This window comes from Plecotus auritus (genome assembly GCF_963455305.1).
Source record: "Plecotus auritus genome assembly, chromosome: 8".
Classification (NCBI taxonomy): domain Eukaryota; kingdom Metazoa; phylum Chordata; class Mammalia; order Chiroptera; family Vespertilionidae; genus Plecotus; species Plecotus auritus.
This window is the reverse complement of record NC_137782.1, coordinates 109,804,792-109,827,090: the sequence shown is the minus strand read 5'-3', so window position 1 is coordinate 109,827,090 and position 22,299 is coordinate 109,804,792. Positions and strand designations below refer to the sequence as shown.

At 39.4% G+C, this 22,299-nt stretch overlaps 1 protein-coding gene across 1 annotated transcript in view; it reads right to left on the bottom strand.

Moving 5' to 3' along the window:
• LOC308255572 (testis-specific gene 10 protein-like) overlaps positions 1 to 22,299 on the bottom strand; it is a 145,689-nt gene that overhangs the window by 75,531 nt on the left and 47,859 nt on the right. Inside the window, exons 7-9 of the mRNA XM_080683193.1 lie at positions 19,918 to 20,088; positions 19,750 to 19,827; positions 18,990 to 19,141 (exon numbers count right to left, since the gene is read on the bottom strand). Of these exons, the coding sequence (XP_080539319.1) occupies positions 18,990 to 19,141; positions 19,750 to 19,827; positions 19,918 to 20,088 (401 nt within the window). The remainder of the gene's footprint in view (positions 1 to 18,989; positions 19,142 to 19,749; positions 19,828 to 19,917; positions 20,089 to 22,299) is intronic.

The window sequence follows — 22,299 nt, the reverse complement described above, 5'->3', positions numbered from 1 at the left end:
GATACTAGCATAAAGATAGAAAAATATATCAATGGAACAGAATAGAGCTCAGAAACAGACTCACACATATATGGTCAATTAAATTTTCAGGTACCAAGGCAATTCAATGGGTGAATAGGATAATCTTAACAAATAAGAAGCAATGGCTATCCATATATACAAACAAAACTTTTAATCTCATACTTACACCAAGCATGTCAAACTCGTGGCCAGCGGGCCACATGATGAAGCATGCGGCCCGCCGGCCGTGAGTTTGACAAGCTTGCCTTACATGAAAATTACTTCAGAAAAGGATCATAAACCTAAATGCAAAAGCTAAAACTATAAAAGCTTTTAGAACAAAACAGCAAAAAGGTTTGGCAAAGAGTTCTTAAATAGAACATGAAAAGCATGCTATAAATAAAACTAATTTCAATAAATTGTACCTCGCCAAAATTAAAAACTTTTGTTCATCAAAAGCATACACTGGAAGCATTTATATTTTCAAAACATATATCTGACAAAGAATTTGTAGTTAGAACATATAAAGGACTTTTATAAATTAATAATAAAAAAATAAACAACCCAATTAAAAATGGACAATATTTGAACAGATACTTCAATAAAAATAGATCTATAGATGGCAAAGAAGTAAATGAATGCATGATCAACATTACTGATTATTAGAAAAAAGCAAATTAAAATCACAATATAATACTAAATACCCACTCTAATTCTAGTATCACTAAAATTAAAAAGACACTATGAAAAGTTGGTAAGGATATAAAGAAACTAGAATCTCTCATGTACTGCTGGTGGGAATATAAAATGGCAAAACCATTTTGGAAAACAGTTAATTCCTTAAAAAGTTAAAATAGATCCAGCATATGACTCAGCAATTCAAATCCTGGATATTTACCCAAAAGAAATAAGAGCATATAAATACACAGAGACTTGTATTTGCAGTTCTATTTGTTATAGTCAAAACCTGAAAATAAACTAAATGTCCATTTGGTATCTTATATAATAAAAGTCTAACATGCTAAGTGTCCAGTCATCCAGTCATTCGTTCAACCAATCAAAGTGTAATATGTTGGAGGGAATAATGGCGGCGGAATAGACAGACGTGTTCCGAGCCTTGTCCCGGAGCAGAAAGAAAGAACAGCTGAGGGTCGCACAAGGAGTGTTTGTTGGCTGGTTGGGAGACAGCTGAATTCCAGAAGGAGGTGGGGAACTGCTAAATGGGGTTCCCCTGACCTGGCAGCACCTACTGCGGCTGGGTCCCCTCCCGGAGCTGCGGGCTTGGACGCGGAGTCTGCGCCATCTTGATCCGGAAAGTGGAGCTTATCGGAAGCCTGAGAATCCACAACTGCAGCACCCAAGGAACGACTGTGAGCCCCAGAACAACGCTCCCCAATTGGCGCAAACACACGGGTTCAGAGGAGCTCTACACTCCACCATGGAAAGGTCAGATTTCACCTGGGATAAGGTGAGGTCTCTGGTCCCGGCGGGAGAGAGGAACGCGCGTTTTGCGGGAGCTGGAGGACCAGGGAAGTCTGTGCCTAGAAAAATCCGTGGCTGTAGGGGCTGGCGTGATCTGTGAATGTGGAAAAGGGGTCCTCAGAGCTGCTAAGAGAAGGGCACTCTAAAAAGCAACCCATTTTGATCTGAAGTGCAGGGACACCCTAAGAATTTCAGGCAGTCCAGACTTACGCGCAGCCCCTGCGTTCCCTGGGTGCTTGGGCTTACGCGCAGTCCCAGAGTTCGCAGAACTGGGCTTTTTCCTCTTGAAATTCTTGCTTCTGATTACTAAGCCCAATACATAGGATCACCCAGTTGGGGACACCCTGGGAGACTGCAGGGGAAAGTTGTTTTTCTGGAACCTGGGGATGGGAGCGGGGAGTGACCATCGGAGAGCCAGCTCTGAGGCAGCCCACTCCCACAAACCGGTAGTGAGTGCCACAGGGAAAGAAGGCTCTAACACTGCCTAGAGAGGCCATAGATAGACCCGGAAGTCAATCCAGAAACACTGCCACCCAGGGGCTGATTCACAAATTGACTCTTGTGTAATCAAAAATAAAGGAATACGAGAAATTAAGACACACCGCCTGCTTAAAATCAGGACTGGCTTACAACACTGAAGAGCAGTGGATCGCAGGGAACTGCAATACTGTCTGGACTGAGAAACAGACGTGCCAAACAGAAAAACAGAGGAAGTGAATGACCTTCACTACTTCACATTTTATTTTTACCTTTTATTTTTTTATTTTTTATTTTTTATTTTTTTTATTTTCATTTTTTGCATCTTTTAATCAAGAAACTTTTTTTTCCTTTTTTCATCACTTGATTTTACCTTTTTAATTATTACATTTTTATTTTCAATCCGTATTATTACTACTGCTATTTTATCTTTTCTTTTTTTTTTCTTTTTTTTTTTTTTTTAAAGTGTCATTTTATTTTCTCTTCATTTTATTTTGGGATTAGGGTTCTACATTCTATTTTTATCTTTCCTTTAGCATCATTTTACTCTATCTCAACTCTGCCTTTAGGCCATCACTCTCTTCCTAACCTCCCCCCTTTCAGTGTCCTGTTTATCTTACCCTTTTACTGCTTTAGATTTTCCCTATTCTTTCTGTTTACCCCTTGCTAAAATTTCACCCTACTTACATATCTAATCTCCAATCCCCTGCTCCAAGTCCACATATACCTCTCCCTTCGCTGTCTGAGCTATCCATAAACTTGTCCTTCTCTCTGTCCTTTTGTTGTTGTTTGCTTGAATGTAGATCATATCAAATTTTTATGCTTTTTTGTGAGATTGTTTTGCTTATTCTTCTTTTGTTTATTTTTTTGTTTGTTTTGTGCTTCAGCTTTCCCTTGCCTCACTCCATATTAGTTGGTGTTGTAGTTTGTACTAATCCCCAGGCACTTGTTGCTGGCATTTGCTGGGATTAGTGATTGTTCTATTGGAGTTTTATCCCCAATATATATAGTCTGTTCCCCTTTCTCTCTTAGTCACTTTCTTGTCTCTCTTACTTTTTTTTTTCTTTACTTTCCCTTTTCCCGATTTCATTTTCACACTCCTTTTCTCTTTTTTTCTTTCTTTCTTCCTTTTTTCCTCTTCTTCTGTCTCTCCTATCACCTAATTTGGCTTTCTCTGGTGGTCACCTTTATTGGAGGTTATTAATATCGTGAATACATTCCTGTTCAGTGCCTTGTGAGTTGTACCTGGTAGTGCTGTATTTTGTGCCTTTAAATCAATCCAGGAGAGAGAGAACTACATAACCAGACACCCAGAGAAGAGAGACCATGGGGAGACAAAGAAGCAGCCCGCATATGAAAGAAAAGCAGGCATCACCAGAAAAGGAAGTAAACGAAATGGAGGCAAGAAACCTTCCAGAAAAAGAATTCAGAGAAATGGTCATAAGGTGGCTGAAAAGAATAGAAGACACATTCGACAATATGAGCAAGAACCAAGAGGAAATGAAGAAGAACCAAGAAGAAATGAAAAATGACATCGCTGCTGTAAAGAACTCAATAGAAAGCATCAAGAGTAGACTAGAAGAAGCAGAGGACCGCATCAGTGAGCTAGAAGACAAGATGGAAAAAAATACCCAAGTAGAGCAACTTCTAGAAAAAAAAATTAAAAGGCAGGAGGAGAGTCTAAGGGAACTTTGGGACAACACGAAACAAAACAACATCCGCATAATAGGGGTTCCAGAAGGAAAGGAAGCTGAGCAAGGAATAGAAAACCTCTTTGAAGAAATAATAACAGAAAATTTCCCTGATATAGGGAAGAAAAAACCCACACAAATCCAAGAAGCTCACAGAGTCCCAAGCAAAATGAACCCCAAAAGACCGACGCCAAGGCACATTACAATTAAATTGGCAAACACCAACGACAAAGTAAGAATCTTAAAAGCGGCCAGAGAGAGACAGAAAGTTACATACAAAGGAACCCCCATCAGACTAGCAACTGATTTCTCAACAGAAACTCATCAGGCCAGAAGGGAATGGAATGAAATATACAAAGTCATGCAAAGGAAGGGTCTGAATCCAAGAATACTGTACCCAGCAAGGCTGTCAATCAAAATTGAAGTTGAAATCAGGAGCTTCACAGACAAAAAAGGACTAAGGGAATTTATTACCACCAAACCAGCAATGCAAGAAATGCTAAAGGGTCTGCTGTAAAAAAAAAAAAAAAAAAAAGAAAGAAAGAAACAGGAAGCGAAGAAGTAACACAGGGGTAAAGAATAGGAATGGCGACAAATAAGTACCTATCAATAATAACTTTAAATGTAAATGGATTAAATGCCCCAATCAAAAGACATAGGGTAACGGATTGGATAAGAAAACACGACCCACATATCTGCTGTCTACAAGAAACCCACCTCAGAAAAAAAGACGCACACAGACTGAGGGTGAAGGGATGGAAAAAGGTTTTCCAGGCAAATGGAACTGAAAAAAAAGTTGGGGTAGCAATACTTATTTCTGACAAATTAGATCTCAAACTGAAGGACATAACAAGAGATAAGGAAGGCCATTTCATAATACTAAAGGGAGCAATCCAACAAGAAGAAATAACTCTGGTAAACATATATGCACCCAATACAGGAGCACCCAAATACATAAAAAAAACTCCTGGAGGATATCAAGGGAGAGATTGACAGCAATACAATCATAGTAGGAGACTTTAATACCCCACTATCACCATTGGACAAATCCTCTAAACAAAACATGAGCAAAGAAACATCAATCCTAAATGACTCACTAGACCAGATGGAATTAATTGGCATCTTCAGAACATTTCACCCCAAAGCCACAGAATATACATTCTTCTCAAGTGCACATGGGTCATTTTCAAAGATAGACCATATCTTGGGACATAGGCAAAGTCTCTTCAAATTCAAGAAGATAGAAATCATATCAAGCATCTTCTCAGACCACAGTGGCATAAAACTGGAAATCAACTACAATAAAAACAACCCAAAGAAATCAAACACATGGAGACTAAACAGCATACTATTAAACCATGACTGGGTTACCAGAGAGATCAAAGAAGAAATAAAAAACATCATGACAACAAATGACAATGAAAACACTACAATCCAAAATCTATGGGACACAGTGAAAGCAGTCTTGAGAGGGAAGTTCATAGCTCTACAAGCCTACTGCAAAAAACAAGAAACAGGGGTAATAAATTACCTAACCCAACAACTCAAAGAGTTAGAAAAAGAGCAACAAGAAAAGCCCAGTGTAAGCAGAAGGAAGGAAATAATAAAGATCAGAGCACAGATAAATGACATAGAGACCAAAGAAACAATACAAAAGATCAACAAAACCAATAGCTGGTTCTTTGAAAGGATAAACAAGATTGATGAACCTCTAGCCAGGCTCACCAAGAAGCAAAGAGAGAGGACCCAAATAAACAAGATCAGAAATGAAAGAGGTGAAATAACAACAGATCCCGCCGAAATACAAAGGATTGTTAAAAAATACTACGAACAACTCTATTCCAACAAACTGGACAACCTGGAGGAAATGGACATATTCCTAGAAAAATATAACCTTCCAAAACTCAATCAGGAAGAATCTAAACAGCTCAACATGCCAGTAACTATGGAAGAAATTGAAGCAGTCATCAAAGAGCTTCCGGCAAACAAAAGCCCGGGGCCAGACGGCTTCACAGGAGAGTTCTACCAAACATTCAAGGAAGAACTAAAACCTATCCTCCTCAGACTATTTCAAAAAATTCAAGAGGAAGGAACACTTCCAACCTCCTTCTATGAAGCCAGCATCACCCTAATACCAAAACCAGATAAAGACAACACAATGAAGGAGAATTACAGGCCAATATCCCTCATGAATGTAGATGCCAAAATCCTCAACAAAATTCTAGCAAATAGGATCCAGCAGTACATCAGAAAGATCATACACCATGACCAAGTAGGGTTTATCCCAGGAATGCAAGGATGGTTCAATATCCGCAAATCAATAAATGTGATACATCACATAAACAAATTGAGAGATAAAAATCACATAGTCATATCAATTGATGCAGAAAAAGCATTTGACAAAATCCAACACCCTTTCTTGATAAAAACTCTCAACAAGGTGGGAATAGAAGGATCATACCTCAACATCATAAAAGCTATATATGATAAACCCACAGCTAACATCATACTCAATGGGCAAAAACTAAAACCATTTCCCCTAAGAACAGGAACAAGACAGGGATGCCCACTCTCACCACTCCTGTTTGACATAGTACTGGAAGTATTAGCCACTGCAATTAGACAAGAAGAAGAAATAAAAGGCATCCAAATTGGAAAAGAAGAAGTAAAGCTGTCCTTATTTGCAGATGACATGATATTGTACATAAAAAAACCGAAAGACTCCATCAAAAAACTAACAGACTTAATAAATGAATTCGGCAATGTAGCAGGATACAAAATTAACACCAAGAAATCTATGGCATTTCTATACACCAACAGTGAACTTACAGAAAGAGAGACTAAAAAAGCAATCCCATTTTCCATCGCACCAAAAAAATTAAGATACTTAGGAATAAACCTAACCAAGGAGGTAAAAGACCTATATGCGGAAAACTACAGGACACTGAAAAAAGAGATAGAGGAAGATATAAACAGATGGAAGAACATACCATGTTCATGGATTGGTAGAATCAACATCATTAAAATGTCCATACTACCCAAAGCAATCTATAGATTCAATGCACTCCCCATTAAAATACCAACGGCGTATTTCACAGACCTAGAAAGAACTCTCCAAAAATTCATCTGGAATAAAAAAAGACCCCGAATAGCCTCAGCAATCCTGAGAAAGAAGAATAAAGTAGGAGGGATCTCAATACCAGATTTCAAGCTGTATTACAAAGCCACTGTCCTCAAAACAGCCTGGTACTGGCACAAGAACAGACATATAGATCAATGGAACAGAATAGAGAATCCAGATATCGACCCAAACCAATATGCGCATTTAATATTTGACAAAGGAGGCATGAGCATACAATGGAGTCAAGACAGTCTCTTTAATAAATGGTGTTAAGAAAATTGGACAGATACATGCAAAAAAATGAAACTAGATCACCAACTTACACCATACACAAAAATAAACTCAAAATGGGTACAGGACTTAAATATAAGACGGGAAACCATAAAAATACTGGAGGAATCCACAGGCAGCAAAATCTCAGACATATGCCAAAAGAACTTTTTCACTGATACTGCCCCTAGGGCAATGGAAGCCAAAGAGAAAATAAACAAATGGGACTACATCAAAATAAAAAGCTTTTTCACAGCAAAAGAAACCATCAACAAAACAAGAAGAAACCCCACTGTATGGGAGAACATATTTGCAAATGTTATCACTGATAAAGGTTTAATCTCCAACATCCACAGGAAGCTTATACAACTTAATAAAAGGAAGATAAATGATCCAATAAAAAAATGGGCAACAGACCTAAATAGAATCTTTTCGAAAGAAGACAGAAGGAAGGCCAAGAGACACATGAAAACATGCTCAAAGTCACTAATTATCCGAGAGATGCAAATCAAAACGACAATGCGATACCATCTCACACCTGTCAGAATGGCTATCATCAACAAATCAACAAACGACAAGTGTTGGCGAGGATGCGGAGAAAAAGGAACCCTCGTGCACTGCTGGTGGGAATGCAGACTGGTGCAGCCACTGTGGTGAACAGTATGGAGTTTCCTCAAAAAACTGAAAATGGAACTCCCATTTGACCCAGTAATCCCACTCCTAGGAATATATCCTAAGAAACCAGAAACACCAATCAGAAAGGATATATGCACCCCTATGTTCATAGCAGCACAATTTACCATAGCTAAGATTTGGAAACAGCCTAAGTGCCCGTCAGCAGATGACTGGATCAGAAAACTATGGTACATCTACACAATGGAATACTATGCTGCCATAAAAAAGAAGGAATTACTACCATTTGTAGGCATCTGGATGGAATTAGAGAACATTATGCTAAGTGAAATAAGCCAGTCAATGAAAGAAAAATACCACATGATCTCACTCATTTGGGGATAATGAAAAACATTTATAAACTGATGAACAAAAAGATAGATACAGAGGCAGTAAAGCATCAAACAGACTGTCAAATTACAGCAGTAAGGTTAGGGAGAGGTGGGAGAAATAAGAGATCAACTGAAGGACTTATATGCATGTATATAAGAGTAACCAACGGATGCAAAACATTGGGGGGTGAGGCATGTATGGGAGTGGGGTGGGGGGGGCAATGGTAAGATATGTACACATATAATACCTTAATAAAAAAAAATATATATGGCAAGGAAAAAAAAAAAAACAAAGTGTAATTTGTTAATGATATGCTAAGGCCACTCAACTGCTCACTATGACGTGCACTAACCACCAGGGGACAGACGCTCCAACCAGTAGGCTTAGCTTCCTGCTAGGGTCCGACTGATTGGGACTGAGCAAGATGGGCCAGACATGCCCTGGAGCCCTCTCGGGATCCCTCGCCAACTGGCCAACTTCCCACATCTCTCCCTGGCCCCGATCATGTACCGGTGGGGTCCCTCGGCCTGGCCTGTGCCCTCTCACAATCCGGGACCCCTCAGGGGATGTCAGAGAGCCAGTTTCGGCCAGATCCCAGAGGCCAGGCCGAGGGACCCCATTGGTGCATGAATTCATGCACCAGGCCTCTAGTATAATGCAATATGACCCAAAAAATGAATCAGCTACTGAAACACATGGATTAATCAATCTGAAGATAATTATGCTCTATGAAAGTAGAACAACAGAAGAGTACATGTTGTACAATTCCATTTAGATAAAATTGTAGAAAACCCAAGATAATAAAAAAAAAACAGAAAGCAGATCAGTGGTTGCCTGAGTATCAGGTGGCAGGTGGAGGCAGCATAAGGGAAGGATTACAAAGGAAACATTTGAGTACAAAGGAAACATATATACATAATTACATTATACTGATTATAGGGATAATTTGATGGGTATATACATATGTCAAAGTTTATTAAATTGTACCTTTTAAACATATGCAGTTAAGTTACATATTGTATATCAATTATACCATAATAAATTTGTAAAAAATGAACAAGAAAACTATGCTAATATCTAAATAACATATATACCCAAATAAAAGATATAAAAATAGGGAGATTAAAATACTGGAAGAAATAAAAAATAACCAATTTTCCTGTGTCAGCAGAGAGCTAAGTAGGCAGCACTCTTGCTGACCAGGAAGCTATTAGCAGAGCCAGCACTGTGTCCCCGGGTCATGGAAGCAAGGCAATAAGGAGTTACATTGGTGCTACCACTGAAGCTTATTTGGCTTTTGGTGGAGAGCTGTTCTGGACAATGGAGACCAATATCCTGTACACTACACTGGACTGTTACAGGAGCCTACTAGTCACCTAATCCAGCATGCATCTGAGAAAAAAAATCACTGCCTGCAGGCATAATAAATCAACAATAATAAAAAGTTTCCCTGACCAGTTGGCTCAGTTGGTTGGAGTGTTGTGTACACCAAAGGTTTGCAGGTTTGATTTTGGTCAGGGCACATACCTAGGTTGTGGATTAAATCCCTGGTCAGGATATGTACCTAGGTTGCAGGTTTGATCCCTGGTCTGGGCATGTATGGGAGGCAACTGATCAATCACTCTCACATCAGTGTTTCTCTTTCTTTCTTTCTCCCCCTTCCTCTCTCTCTCAAACTAATATACATAGATTTTTTAAAAATTTAAAGAAAATTTTGAAAATGTAGTGAAATTTAACTATAATCCAACTGAAGAATCACTTCAAATGCCCAAAACATTATTTTTATAGCTTTTCCTTGTAAAACAGCACTGTTTAGGAAGAATGTTTATTTAAACAGTATAATGAGTATTGGTTTTGAAACCCTGGAGATTTTGTTCTTTATCAGCAATGAAGTGAAAAGCAATGGATGCATTTCTTTTTGGCTGATTTGGCCTGAAATACTCAATTTAGAGATATTTAAACTTAGACATGTGTTGAACTATGTCAGGACTCAATTTTTAAGAATTAGAGTTTACACATGGAATCAAACATAATTTTCTTACCAAATGAAAAAACGGAGAACAGGAACAACCGTATTTTATATTAAATGTAGTTGGATTATACAGCTCCTAAGTAGGCTCTTTGTAATTCTTGTTTTTTTAATATGTAAATAGGAAACCTATGATAAATGTCGGTGCATTATAAAGTATAAACTATTGATTTTAAAAATAAATTTACAGCTGACTTCTCAGCAGAAATAATGAAAGTCAGAAGATAATGGAAGGGTATTTTCAAAATGTTAAAATGAAAATAACCCCAAACCTTTCAAATTTTCTACCTACTGAAATATCCTTTATATCAATAAGATTGCAATAGAGGTGGTAGAAATACTCAGCTTTGGATACATTTTAAAGATAGGATCAATTGGATTGGATAGGAGTGTATAAAAATACAGGTTTCAGGCCAGGTATTATATGAATGGAGTTTCTATTTACTGAGATGGGAAGACTGAAAGACAACAGATTTTTGTGCAGTGAAGGGAAAAGAATAGTGGAGAGCAGAAATGTTAAGTTTGAGATGTCTATTAGACATCATAGTGAAGATGAAAACGAGATAGTTGGAAATTCAAATTTGAAGTCTACAGAGAATTCTCAGCTATAGTAATACATTTTGAGAATCAAGAATAAATACATGAGGCTGGATGAGATCACTGAGGGATAAGTACAGATACAAAAGAGGAGAGAAGAACTCCTCTCAAAAACTAAGTTCAGGAACATTCTAAGATTTGGAGGTTGTGGACAGGAGGAGGAAATAGCAGAAGAGACTGATATAGGAGAGCCAAAGAGATAAAGACAAAAAATCAAATGAGCATGATATGTCAGAAACCAAATGAAGAAAGTTTTTAAATCAGTAGAGACAGCACAACTGATCAACTGCTGCAGATAGCTCAAATAAAATGAAGATTGAGGATTGTCCACTGCATTGAGCAACATGAAAGTAAACGTAACCTTTTAAAACAGTTTTGATAGAATGGTGGGGAGAAAGGCAGATTACAGTAGGTCCAAGCGCAAACAAAAAAAGAGACATTGGAGCAAAAAGTTTAGACAACTCTTTTCATGAAATTCCTGTAAATGAGCCACAAAATTCTAAATAATAAAAGGGTAATATGCAAATTGACCCTAAAGGCAGAACGACCAGAACAACTGCTGGACTAGTCACTATGAGGCGCACTGACCACCTCTTGGTCCCTTTCCCCGGCTGGCGGGCTCCAATCGCCTGATGGCAAAAGGGGTACTGGGGGATGCGGGCAGCACCAGGCCAAGGCCCCCGCCCCGCTGGTCACCCCACACACAGAGGGTGACCCATGCAGGGGCGGGGCCGGCTGTGGGCAGTCGGGGAAGATGGCCCTGATCGCAGGCCAGGCCTACGGACTGTACCCACACATGAGTTTTGTGGGCTGGGCCTCTAGTTTAGTATAAATATAAATATTTAATATAAATATAAATATTTAAATAACATGATTAAAAATCTGAACTAAGGGATAAATATAAAACATTATGCCCAACTATTTCCTAATTCATAATTTCTGAAGTATACACAGATTACCAAAAAATTGACCATAAAAGAAGAGGACAATAAATTACAGAAATCTGAAATCTAACAATGTGTTCTGAAAAACAATGTAATTAAGCAAGAAATTGATTACAAAAAGATAAAAAATTGTTTCTTTTTTTAATATTTAAAATCACACATATAAATAACCAATGAACCAAATAAGAAGTCATAATGGAAATTAGAAAATATTTATAAAGCAAGAAGTACACAAAATATGTAGAATACATTCAAAGAAGCATTTTGAAGGAATTTTAGTGCCTTAGATATGTATATGAGAAAAAAAAAGCCCGAAAAGTAATAATGTAAGTGTTCATATGAAGAAATTAGAAAAAAAAATAGATATAATGAAAATAGAAGGAAGTAATAAAAAACAAAAAGTTAATGAAATAATAAAACAAACAATAGGAAGATCACCAAAGAAAAAGCCTATTTAAAATAACAGACTGGAGGTGCAGCCACTGTGGAGAACAGTATGGAGTTTCCTCAAAAAACTAAAAATGGAACTCCCATTTGACCCAGTGATCCCACTTCTAGGAATATATCCCAAGAAATCAGAAACACCAATCAGAAAGGATATATGCACCCCTATGTTTATAGCAGCACAATTTACCATAGCGAAGATTTGGAAACAGCCTAAGTGCCCATCAGCAGATGCATGGATTAAAAAACTGTGGTACATGTACACAATGGAATACTATACTGTGGTAAAAAGGAAGGAATTCTTACCATTTGCAACAGCATGGATGGAACTAGAGAGCATTATGCTAAGCGAAATAAGCCAGTCAGAGAAAGATAAATATCACATAATCTCACTCATTTGTGGAATATAATGAAAAACATAAACAGACGAACAAAAACAGATCTAGGGACAGAGAAGCATCGATCAGACTGTCAAACCTCGGAGGGAAGGAAGGGGAGGGTGGGGGTAAGGGGGAGAGATCAACCAAAGGACTTGTATGCATGCATATAAGCATAACAAATGGACACAGACACCAGGGGGGTGAGGGCATGAGTGGGGGCATGGGGGAGTAATAGGAGGATAAGGACACATATGTAATACCTTAATAAAAAAAAAAAACAAGAAAAAAATAATCATTTCTGCAAATCTAAAAAAACAAACCAGACTGGAAAAAGAGGAAATCACTACAGATTCTGTGATACTGAAATGTTGAAAGGATATGGTAAACAACATTATTCTAAAAACTAGAGGCCTGATGCATGAAATTTGTGCAAGGGCCTTGGCCCCTACAGCCGTGGTGGCCACCTCTGCCTTGGTCCCCACTCACTGTGGTGGCTGGGGACCTCTGCTGCCTCTGCCCCTAGCCACACTGGCTTTGTCAGGTCTAATTAGCATATTACACTTTTATTATTAAAGACTAGAAGCCCGGTGCACGAAATTCGTGCATGGAGGGGGTGTATCCCTCAGCCCAGCCTGCACCCTCTCCAATCAGGGACATCCCTCTCACAATCCTGGACTGCTGGCTCCCAACTGCTCACCTGCATGCCTGCCTGATTGCCCCTAACCACTTCTGCCTGCCAGCCTGATCACCCCCTAACCACTCTCCTGCCAGCCTGATCTACGCCTAACTGCTCCCCTGCTGGCCTAATTGCCTCTAACTGCCCTCCCCTGTCGGCCTGGTTACCCCTAACTTCCCTCCCCTGCTGGCCTGGTCGCCCCTAACTGTCCTCCCCTGCAGGCCTGATCACCCACAACTGCCCTCCCCTGCTGGCCATCTGGTGGCGGCCATCTTGTGTCCACATGGGGGCAGCCATCTTTGACCACATGGGGATGGCCATCTTGTGTGTTGGAGTGAACGTCAATTTGCATATTACCTCTTTATTATATAGGATGTTTTCTAATTTTGAGAAAATGGACACATGCATCAAAAAATAGTGAATAGCATAAGAAGAAATGTCTAATTGTTCCTTTTTCCATTAAATAAATAAAATCTTCCTCAAAGACAAAGTTCAGAATCAAATGGCTTCACTGCTAAGTACTAAAACTCAAATATTATATAGATTGTTCCAGATATAGAAAGAAAACAAAATGAATTGGAAAGATTATCATAAGGTTTACATTATTTGATACCAAATTCTAATTTTTAAAAACCCCAAAAAGGTAAATTTTTGGCCAATTTCAATTATAAAAATAGATGTAAATATCTCAAACAAAATATTAGTTAACTGAAACCAGAAATCTATAAAAATTATAACATACCCTATCTGATTTGACAAAGGACATCCATTCCTGGGGGAAAAAAAACCCACACCAAATAAAAACAAACAACCTCTCATTTAGGAATACAATGGAACTTCTTCAACCTGATAGAAGTCATCTATGAAAGATGTACAGATAACACCACACTAACTACTGAGAGTCTCAATGCCTTCCCCCTTAGATGTGAAAATATTCAAGAAAGTCCACTTCATTTCTATTCAACAATGTACTTGATTTGCAAGCCAGTAAAATTGGGAAGAAAAAGAACAAAAAACATGCAGATTGAACAAGTAAAACTGTCTTTATTTGTAGACTAGAGGCCCGGTGCACGAAATTTGTGCATGGGGGGGAGGGGGGAGCAGTGTCCCTCAGCCCAGCCTGCACCCTCTCCAATCTGGGATCCCTCTCACAATCCAGGACTGCTGGCTCCCAAATGCTCGCCTACCTGCCTTCCTGAGTGCTCCTAACTGCTTCTGCCTGCCAGCCTGATCACCCCCTAACCACTCCCCTGCCAGCCTGATTGATGCCTAACTGCTCCCCTGCCAGCCTGTTTTCCCCTAACTGCCCTCCCCTGCAGGCCTGGTCACCCCTAACTGCCCTCCCCTGCAGGCCTGGTCACCCCCAACTGCCCTCCCCTGCAGGCCTGGTCCGCCCCAACTGCTCTCCCCTGCAGGCCTGGGTCCCCCCCAACTGCCCTCCCCTGCAGGCCTAGTCACCCCTAACTGCCCTCCCCTGCAGGCCTGGTACCCCCCAACTGCTCTCCCCTGCAGGCCTGGGTCCCTCCCAACTGCCTTTCCCTACAGGCCTGATCACTCCCAACTTCCCTCCTCTGCCTGCTTGGTCAACCCTAACTGCCCTCCCCTACAGGCTTGATCACCCCCAACTGCCCTCCCTTGCAGGCCTGGTCCCTCCAAACTGCCCTCCCCTGCTGGCCATCTTGTGGTGGCCATCTCGTGTCCACATGGAGGCATGATCTTTGACCACATGGGGGCAGCCATCTTGTGTGTTGGAGTGATGGTCAATCTGCATATTACTCTTTTATTAGATAGGATAGAGGCCTGATGCACGGGTGGGGGCCAGCTGGTTTGCCCTGAAGGGTGTCCCGGATCAGGGTGGGGGTTCCCTTGGGGCGTGGGGCAGCCTAGGCAAGGGGCCTGTGGTGGTTTGCAGGCTGGCCACGCACCCTGGCGACCCAAGCGGAGGCCCTGGTATCTGGGGTTTACAATTGAAACTTTGTAGCCTGGAGCGGAGACAAGCCTTCTGCTTGCTCCGTGGCAGCAGCCATTTCTGTTAGGATTTATGTATCTTCTATAATTGAAACTTTGTAGCCTTAAGCGGAGGCCTGGGCTGGCCAGGGTGTGCAGAAAGCTTGGCTTCCTCCATCACCAGGGGCAACCCTAGCCTCCTGCTCTTTCCAGCTCCATGGCTGCCGCCATTTCTGTTTGGATTTATGTATCTTCTATCATTGAAACTTTGTAGCCTTGAGTGGAGGCCTAGGCCGGCAAGGGCAGGCGGAATGCCCAGAGCATTCCCCATAATAAGGCTTACTCTTCAAGTGAAAACACTTTACCAGAGTTCATCCCAGCTGGAGAAGGGCATTCCTCCTACTTTACCACCTTTAGCCTTCCAATTTCACATAAGTAGATTAAAAATTTATTGAAGTTATAGCATTGGAAAACACCGGTAATATCAGACCCAGAGATACAGATACACTAAAAGACGAGATTTAAGTATATGACTGTGGAACATGTTCCCTCTCCCTCTCCTAATCAGCACACTACCAGGAGTCCAGGATAATCAGTGAATTACAACAGAAAGAGCTGCAGGTACGAGGAATGTAGTAACTCTGTAGTATCCTCACAATGTTTTATAAATCTAGAAGTGTTCTAAAATACAAAGTTTATTTTAAAAACAATTGTATTTTCATATTCAAGCAATAGATAATCAGAAAGTGATATTTTAAATTCCACTTACAACAGCATCAAAAAATAGGAAATACTTAGGGAAAAATCTGACCCAAAAAAGTGTAAGACTTGAACACTAAAAATAATAAGATAACCTACGGGAAATTAAAGATCTAAGGAAAAGAAAAGACATGCTGTGTTCATGAGTGGAAACACTTCATATTCTTTAGATGTCATTTCCCCAATTTCAATCAAATTCCAAAGCAGGCTGTTTTATATGTACGAAGCTAATTCTAAAATTAAAATGCAAAGTAACTACAATCCCAAAAGAACTTTGAGAAAGAACAAAATTGGAGGATTAGCATTACCTAATTTGACGACTTAAAACAGAGCAATCAGGAGTGTTGTACCGTATTTGGCATCAAGATATATAAATATGTTCATCAAACAAATAGACAACCAAGAAACAAACCTTCACATATATGGACAACTGACTTTCTACAAAGGTGAAAAACAATTCCATGTAGAAAGGATCGTTTTTCAACTAAATATCCGTATGCAAAAAAGTAAACTTTGATCTATATCTAGTACTATACACAAAAAGTAATTTGAAATGGATTACAGATCTAAATGTAAGAACTAAAACTACAAAACTGCTAGAAGAAAACATGGGAGAAAATCTCAGTTACCTGAGGCTTAATGATTTCTTTAAAAGAACACACAAAGCTGGATATGAATTTCTGAAAATCAATAAATTTTATTTAATCAAAATCAGGAACATATGTTAAGAAAATAAAAAGACAAGCCAGAGACAGGGAGAAAATATATGCAAAACACATACCTGACAAAGGACTTATACCTAAACTACCAAAAAAAAATTTCACAACTTACTAATGATATAAACAACTCAATAAAAGTGTGCAAAAGATTTAAACAGAAACCAAGGAAAGAATATATATATATATATCCCATAAGCACATGAACAGATGCATGAAATCATTAGTCACTAGGAAAGCAAGTTAACCATAATACATACCTTTTAGAATAGCTAACATTAGATTCCGCACACCAAGTGTTGGTGAGGATATGGAACAACTGGAACACTGATACACTGATGGCGCAAATGTAAAATAAAATAGTGCAACCACTTTGGGAAACAGTTTACAGTTTCTTCTGAAGTTAAACATACATCCATCATGTGACTCAGTCATTCTATCTACTCTTCAGTATTTATCCAAGGTAAATAAAAGCATTTTCCATACAAAGACTCATAGAAGAACATTCAAAACACTTTCATTTGTTTAGCCCCAAACAGCAAACAACCAAAATGTCTATGTGGTATATCCATACAATGGAATACTACTCTGTGACAAACAGAAATAAACTCTTTATTATATGTGATGATATGGATAAATCTCAGAATAGTTATCATGTGTAAAAGTAGCCTGACAAAAGAATATATACTCTGTGATTTCATTTATATAACATTTTGAAAAATACAAACAATTTCCTATGACAGACAGCAAATCAGTGGTAGCCTAGGAATTATCTAGGTAGGGTGAGGTTATAGAAGGGTATGAGGAAACTTCGGAGCGCTGGTTAGGGCTACTATCCTGATTGTGGTGATCGTTTTACAGGTACATAAAGACATCAAAACTGATGACATTTTACTATCAGTAAAACAAATGTACACCAAAAAAAATCTCCAATTATGCATCTATCTGTTAGAATCTATCTATATATATAAAAGCCTAAGCAACCAGTCGACTGGTCGCTATGATGCGCACTGACGACCAGAGGGTAGACACTCAATTCAGGAGCTGCCCCCTGGTGGTCAATGCTTCCACAGCAGGAGTGTCACTCAGCTGTCGGGCGTCAGATGCCAGGCTCATGGCTGGAGAGCACTGCTGAGCCTCTCCTGATCAGGACTAACTGGGCACAAGCCAGCAACAGGCACAGTGGGCTGGGAGAAGTGAGAGCAGTGAGGCGCCCAGCCTGGGCTCGGCTCCTCCCGGGCCACCTGTCGCAGCCCAACCCCCGCAGGCCACACGGAGGGACCCCACACACCAGGCCTCTTAGTATTTTAATTATCTACTAAAATGCTTTCAAAGAACCCCACAAGTGCATGATCGGGAAAATGCTTATGGTTTACAATTAAGTGAAACTGCTTAAATATATAACTTAATATACGATGATGTCAATTACACAGAAAAGTTATGTACACAGATAAAAGTATTTCTGGTTAGAAACAGATGTACATTACTAAAAGTCTTCCCTGGGTTATGGAATCATGGGTGATTTAAATTTTCTTTACACTTTCCTCTATTTCCCAAGGCTTTCTTTGTTGATGCTGTTTTATTTATCATTTTTTAAAATACGTTTTTATTGATTTTTTGAAGGAAGGAGAGAAAGAGAGAGGTACATCATCGATTGGCTGCGTCCTACATGCCCTCTACTGCAGATCGATTCTGTACCTTGGGCAGGTAAACTCATTGGGAATCAAACCTGGGACATCTTAGTTCCTGGGCTGACACTCAACTGCTGAGCCATACCGGCCAGGCTTCATTATTATTTTTATTTTACCTGAGATTGCAATGTCTTTTTATGCAGAAAATTAAAACATAGATGAATGGAAGAATTTGAGTGATTATCTATCCTGACAACTGATTCCAATGTACCCTTAAAAGATCAAAGAGAAGACTCTGGGAGCTCATATGAGAACCAAGTATTATATGTAACTTAGTAGTTGACATTCAGCTAATAAGTTCCACTACATGTTCCAATTTCTCTGCTATAGCTTTTTATTATATTCTAAGCCACCTCTTTTCTAAGCTACTCTAAAACCGGTGCTTTGTGTGTTCTTACACTGTTCAGACCCCGGAACATAATTTAAGTTATAAAGGTAAATTAATAATCAAATGCTAAAGTCAAACATGCACTGTGCCCCAGAATGGCTTTGTAAAAGCTATTTTAGTTAAACATTCAGGCTTTCTCCATATGTAAGACTGAGATTACTAAGTATGAGTCCTGGTTAGGTGTGGCATTACCAATCTGTGATTGATCTTCGGGAAATCATTTAATGTGTACCAAAGCTTCTACAACTGTTTTGTAATAATCCTCCCCAAAATTAAAGTCAACAAATAACTTAATTACCATTATAAAATAAAGTACAAAAAGCAGAGTCATTAATAATAAACTATTTGTTGTTCAAAGGCAGTTTAGTTTACCTCAAAGAATTATTCTCTGCTTTTTGCCTGCCAAGTTCACTTTCAGTATCCATTGCCTTTCTTGCTAGTGACTTCATTTCTTTTTCCACAGTGGTTATGGTCTCCTTCATCAAAGTCATATTTGACATTTGCTCCATACGTTCATCATCAAGCTATACAAGTGGAATGACAAGATTACTGCTCCCCTATCTACTGCATTTTTTACTCATTATAAAAACATAGTACAGGTGAATTTATAAATGCATACAATTAAATTTGGTAACAAAGTCAAATTCCATTAATTATGTTTATATAGTCATAATATCTCAAATATAGCATCTCAAATCCTTCATTAGTAAAAAAGGTGATGCCTCACATTTAAATTCAGTTTACATATATTTTTCTTACTAGTTTTCATTTCACCATAATTTTCTCTACCCCAGCTACTCTTTAGGTAGAATAATCCAGTTTCCTTGTATCTGGAAATGTTCTCTTTAATGAAATAGGGAGATGAAAATTGTGCTAAAATCCCTGAGAATGCATCCCAACGGTTTTTTAAAAATAGCTCACTTTACAACATAGAAAAGATTACACTCACATGTGTAGAAGGGAATAAACAATAAAGAATTGACAATTTACACTACATACACCACCTTCAGTATTTTAGGATTAGAAACCCTATCATAGAAAAATAAAAGAACTTCTCTGAACATAGTAAAAAAGGAAAAGGGAAAGCCACTGACAGTTTATAGCCAAAAGTGCAAAAGTAACTTTTCTTTACATTATGAACTGTACACTCCAGCTCCTCTATCCTTTGTTCCAAGTGAGCTTTCTCATTAAACGCTGTCTCTTGAGCAATCTGGTTAAAAAAACAAAAACAAAACAAAGCGCTTTCAATGTCACTGTGTCATGTTTCACAAATGTTCACATAGATAAAATTCTCTCAAACCTTTAGCCTTTCCCTCAGACTATCTCGTTCTGTGGTCATTCTTCGTAAATCAGTGAAGGCTACATCTCTTTCAGTCTCCACCCGCCGGAGGATGGCATGTGCAGTTGTTGATTTAGGAGACTTACAGCTTTTCATCATTTCTCGGCGAAGCCGGGCAATTTCTTCCTTTGCCTATTATTTAAATACATAGACAGACTCCTGTTTAACAAGCTTTAGAACAGACATAAAATAGCTATTTATATCCAGCCAATTAAATCCAAACTTATTATCAACAGCTATGGAGTAGAATACTGGTATAATTTTGACTTTATCCAAATGAATGCAAATGATGCCCCCAAATAAGAATGGTGTATACAAATAGAAGTTTGGTATATAATATCTTTGCCAAAATGTTTTAAAAATTAATTTGGGGGCAGTCAATACAAGAGAAAATTATTTACAAATATATATATACACACTAGAGGACCGGTGCACGAAATTTGTGCACTCAGGGGGAGGGTGTCCCTCAGCCTGGATTGGGAGAGGGCCCAGGCCAGGCCGAGGAACCCCACAAGTGCATGATCGGGGCCAGGGAGGGATGCGGGAGGTTGGCCAGCCAGGGAGGGACCGCGTGAGGGCTCCACGGCTTGTCCAGCCTGTCTCACTCAGTCCTGATTGGCCAGACATCAGCAGCAAGCTAACCTACCGGTTGGAGTATCTGCCCCCCTAGTGGTCAGTGGATGTCATAGCAACTGGTCAACTGGTCGACTGTCTTCCCCCTGGTGGTCAGTGTATGTCATAGGTACTGGTCAATCAGTCGACTGTCTGCCCCCTGGTGATCAGTGCATGTCATAGCGGTGGTTGAGCAGCCTTAGCATATCATCAGCATATTATGCTTTGATTGGCTGAACGGACAACTGGATGACCAGACACTTAGCATATTAGGCTTTTATAATATAGGACAGTGGTCGGATATAGGATATAGTATACTCCATCCATTTTGTGATATAAACATGAATTCAGCACAATTCAGGTAGAATAAATATTATCATAGTGTTCTAGTCTTTTTCTACATAAATGTATATGTCATAGTCATAAACTAGATACCTTTACCTTGACAGAAAGGCCCACTAATCCTAATGACAACCCAACATACTCTGTAAATACTGTTCAACCATCCTTAGTTCTAAACCTATTCTACACCTTCAGATAATTTCATATCCTATTTTTGGGTTTAAGCATGTATCTTGCTTCCTCTAGATCAGCCATGGGCAAACTACGGCCCGTGGGCCGGATCCGGCCCGTTCGGCTGTTCTATCCGGCCCGCGGAGCCAAAAGAGCGGAGGGTTCTCTTGCTCTCCCCTCCGCTCCTTTACTTTGAATTTATATTAGTTCACACAAACACTCCATCCATGCTTTTGTTCTGGCCCTCCGGTCCAGTTTAAGAACCCATTGTGGCCCTCGAGTCAAAAAGTTTGCCCACCCCTGCTCTAGATTGTAATCACTACCTATTTACCTAGTCTCCAAGTCTCAGAGGAAGATATGTTAGTTCCAAATTTCCATAGCTAAACCTTCACCAGAATCCTGGACCTCATCTCCTGAAGTGTCTTCTAAGATATCCCTGACTCAACTATAATCATTTCCTCTCACTCTGAATAGCACTCTCTGCACTGGCTCTTTCTCCCCTGCCTTCAACCATGAACAGGGCTCCCATATCTTGAAAACCTGTTACTTAATCCTGTTGTGCCCATTTACCAACCTATGACTCTCCTTTGTTTTCAGTGTCTGTACCATAGCCTGATCCTTACTACCCATTTTCTCACCCTACTGTAACCTGGCTCCTACGCCTACTATTTGCAGAATTTCAACTAATTACTTCACCAAATCTAATGGCCTTTTCTTGGTTCTTATTTTTGATACTTAGGCAACATTTGACATTGTTTTGAACACCCTCCTTGATATTTCTCTCTACCCTGGTCTTATAATATTGTTCTGCCTTGGTTTCCTGTCTTCTTTCTCTCTTTCCAATCCAATAAAACTTCCCAAGATCCTCTATTTATAGCTTTCTCATTCAGAGACCTCATCTACTCTGAAGGCCCAAAACTCACCTCTAAGCAGATGAATTCTAAATAGAAATATTCAACTCTTGCTTTTCTCTCCTCTCCCATCCCACATTTCTTACTGCCTGATGGCGATTCCTGCCACAATGCACTCCATCTGTCTGAACCAAACATAACTTTTCCATCACATCACAAATAACTTCCCTATTTCTCTTTCTATTACCACATTCCTTCAGTCATTCAAAACAGAACTTCAGACATTTCCATTTTTCCCTCCTTTTGGCTCTAATCAAATCTGGTCAAGTCTTCCTTGACAGCATCCTAGCTTAGTCCCTTAATGCCT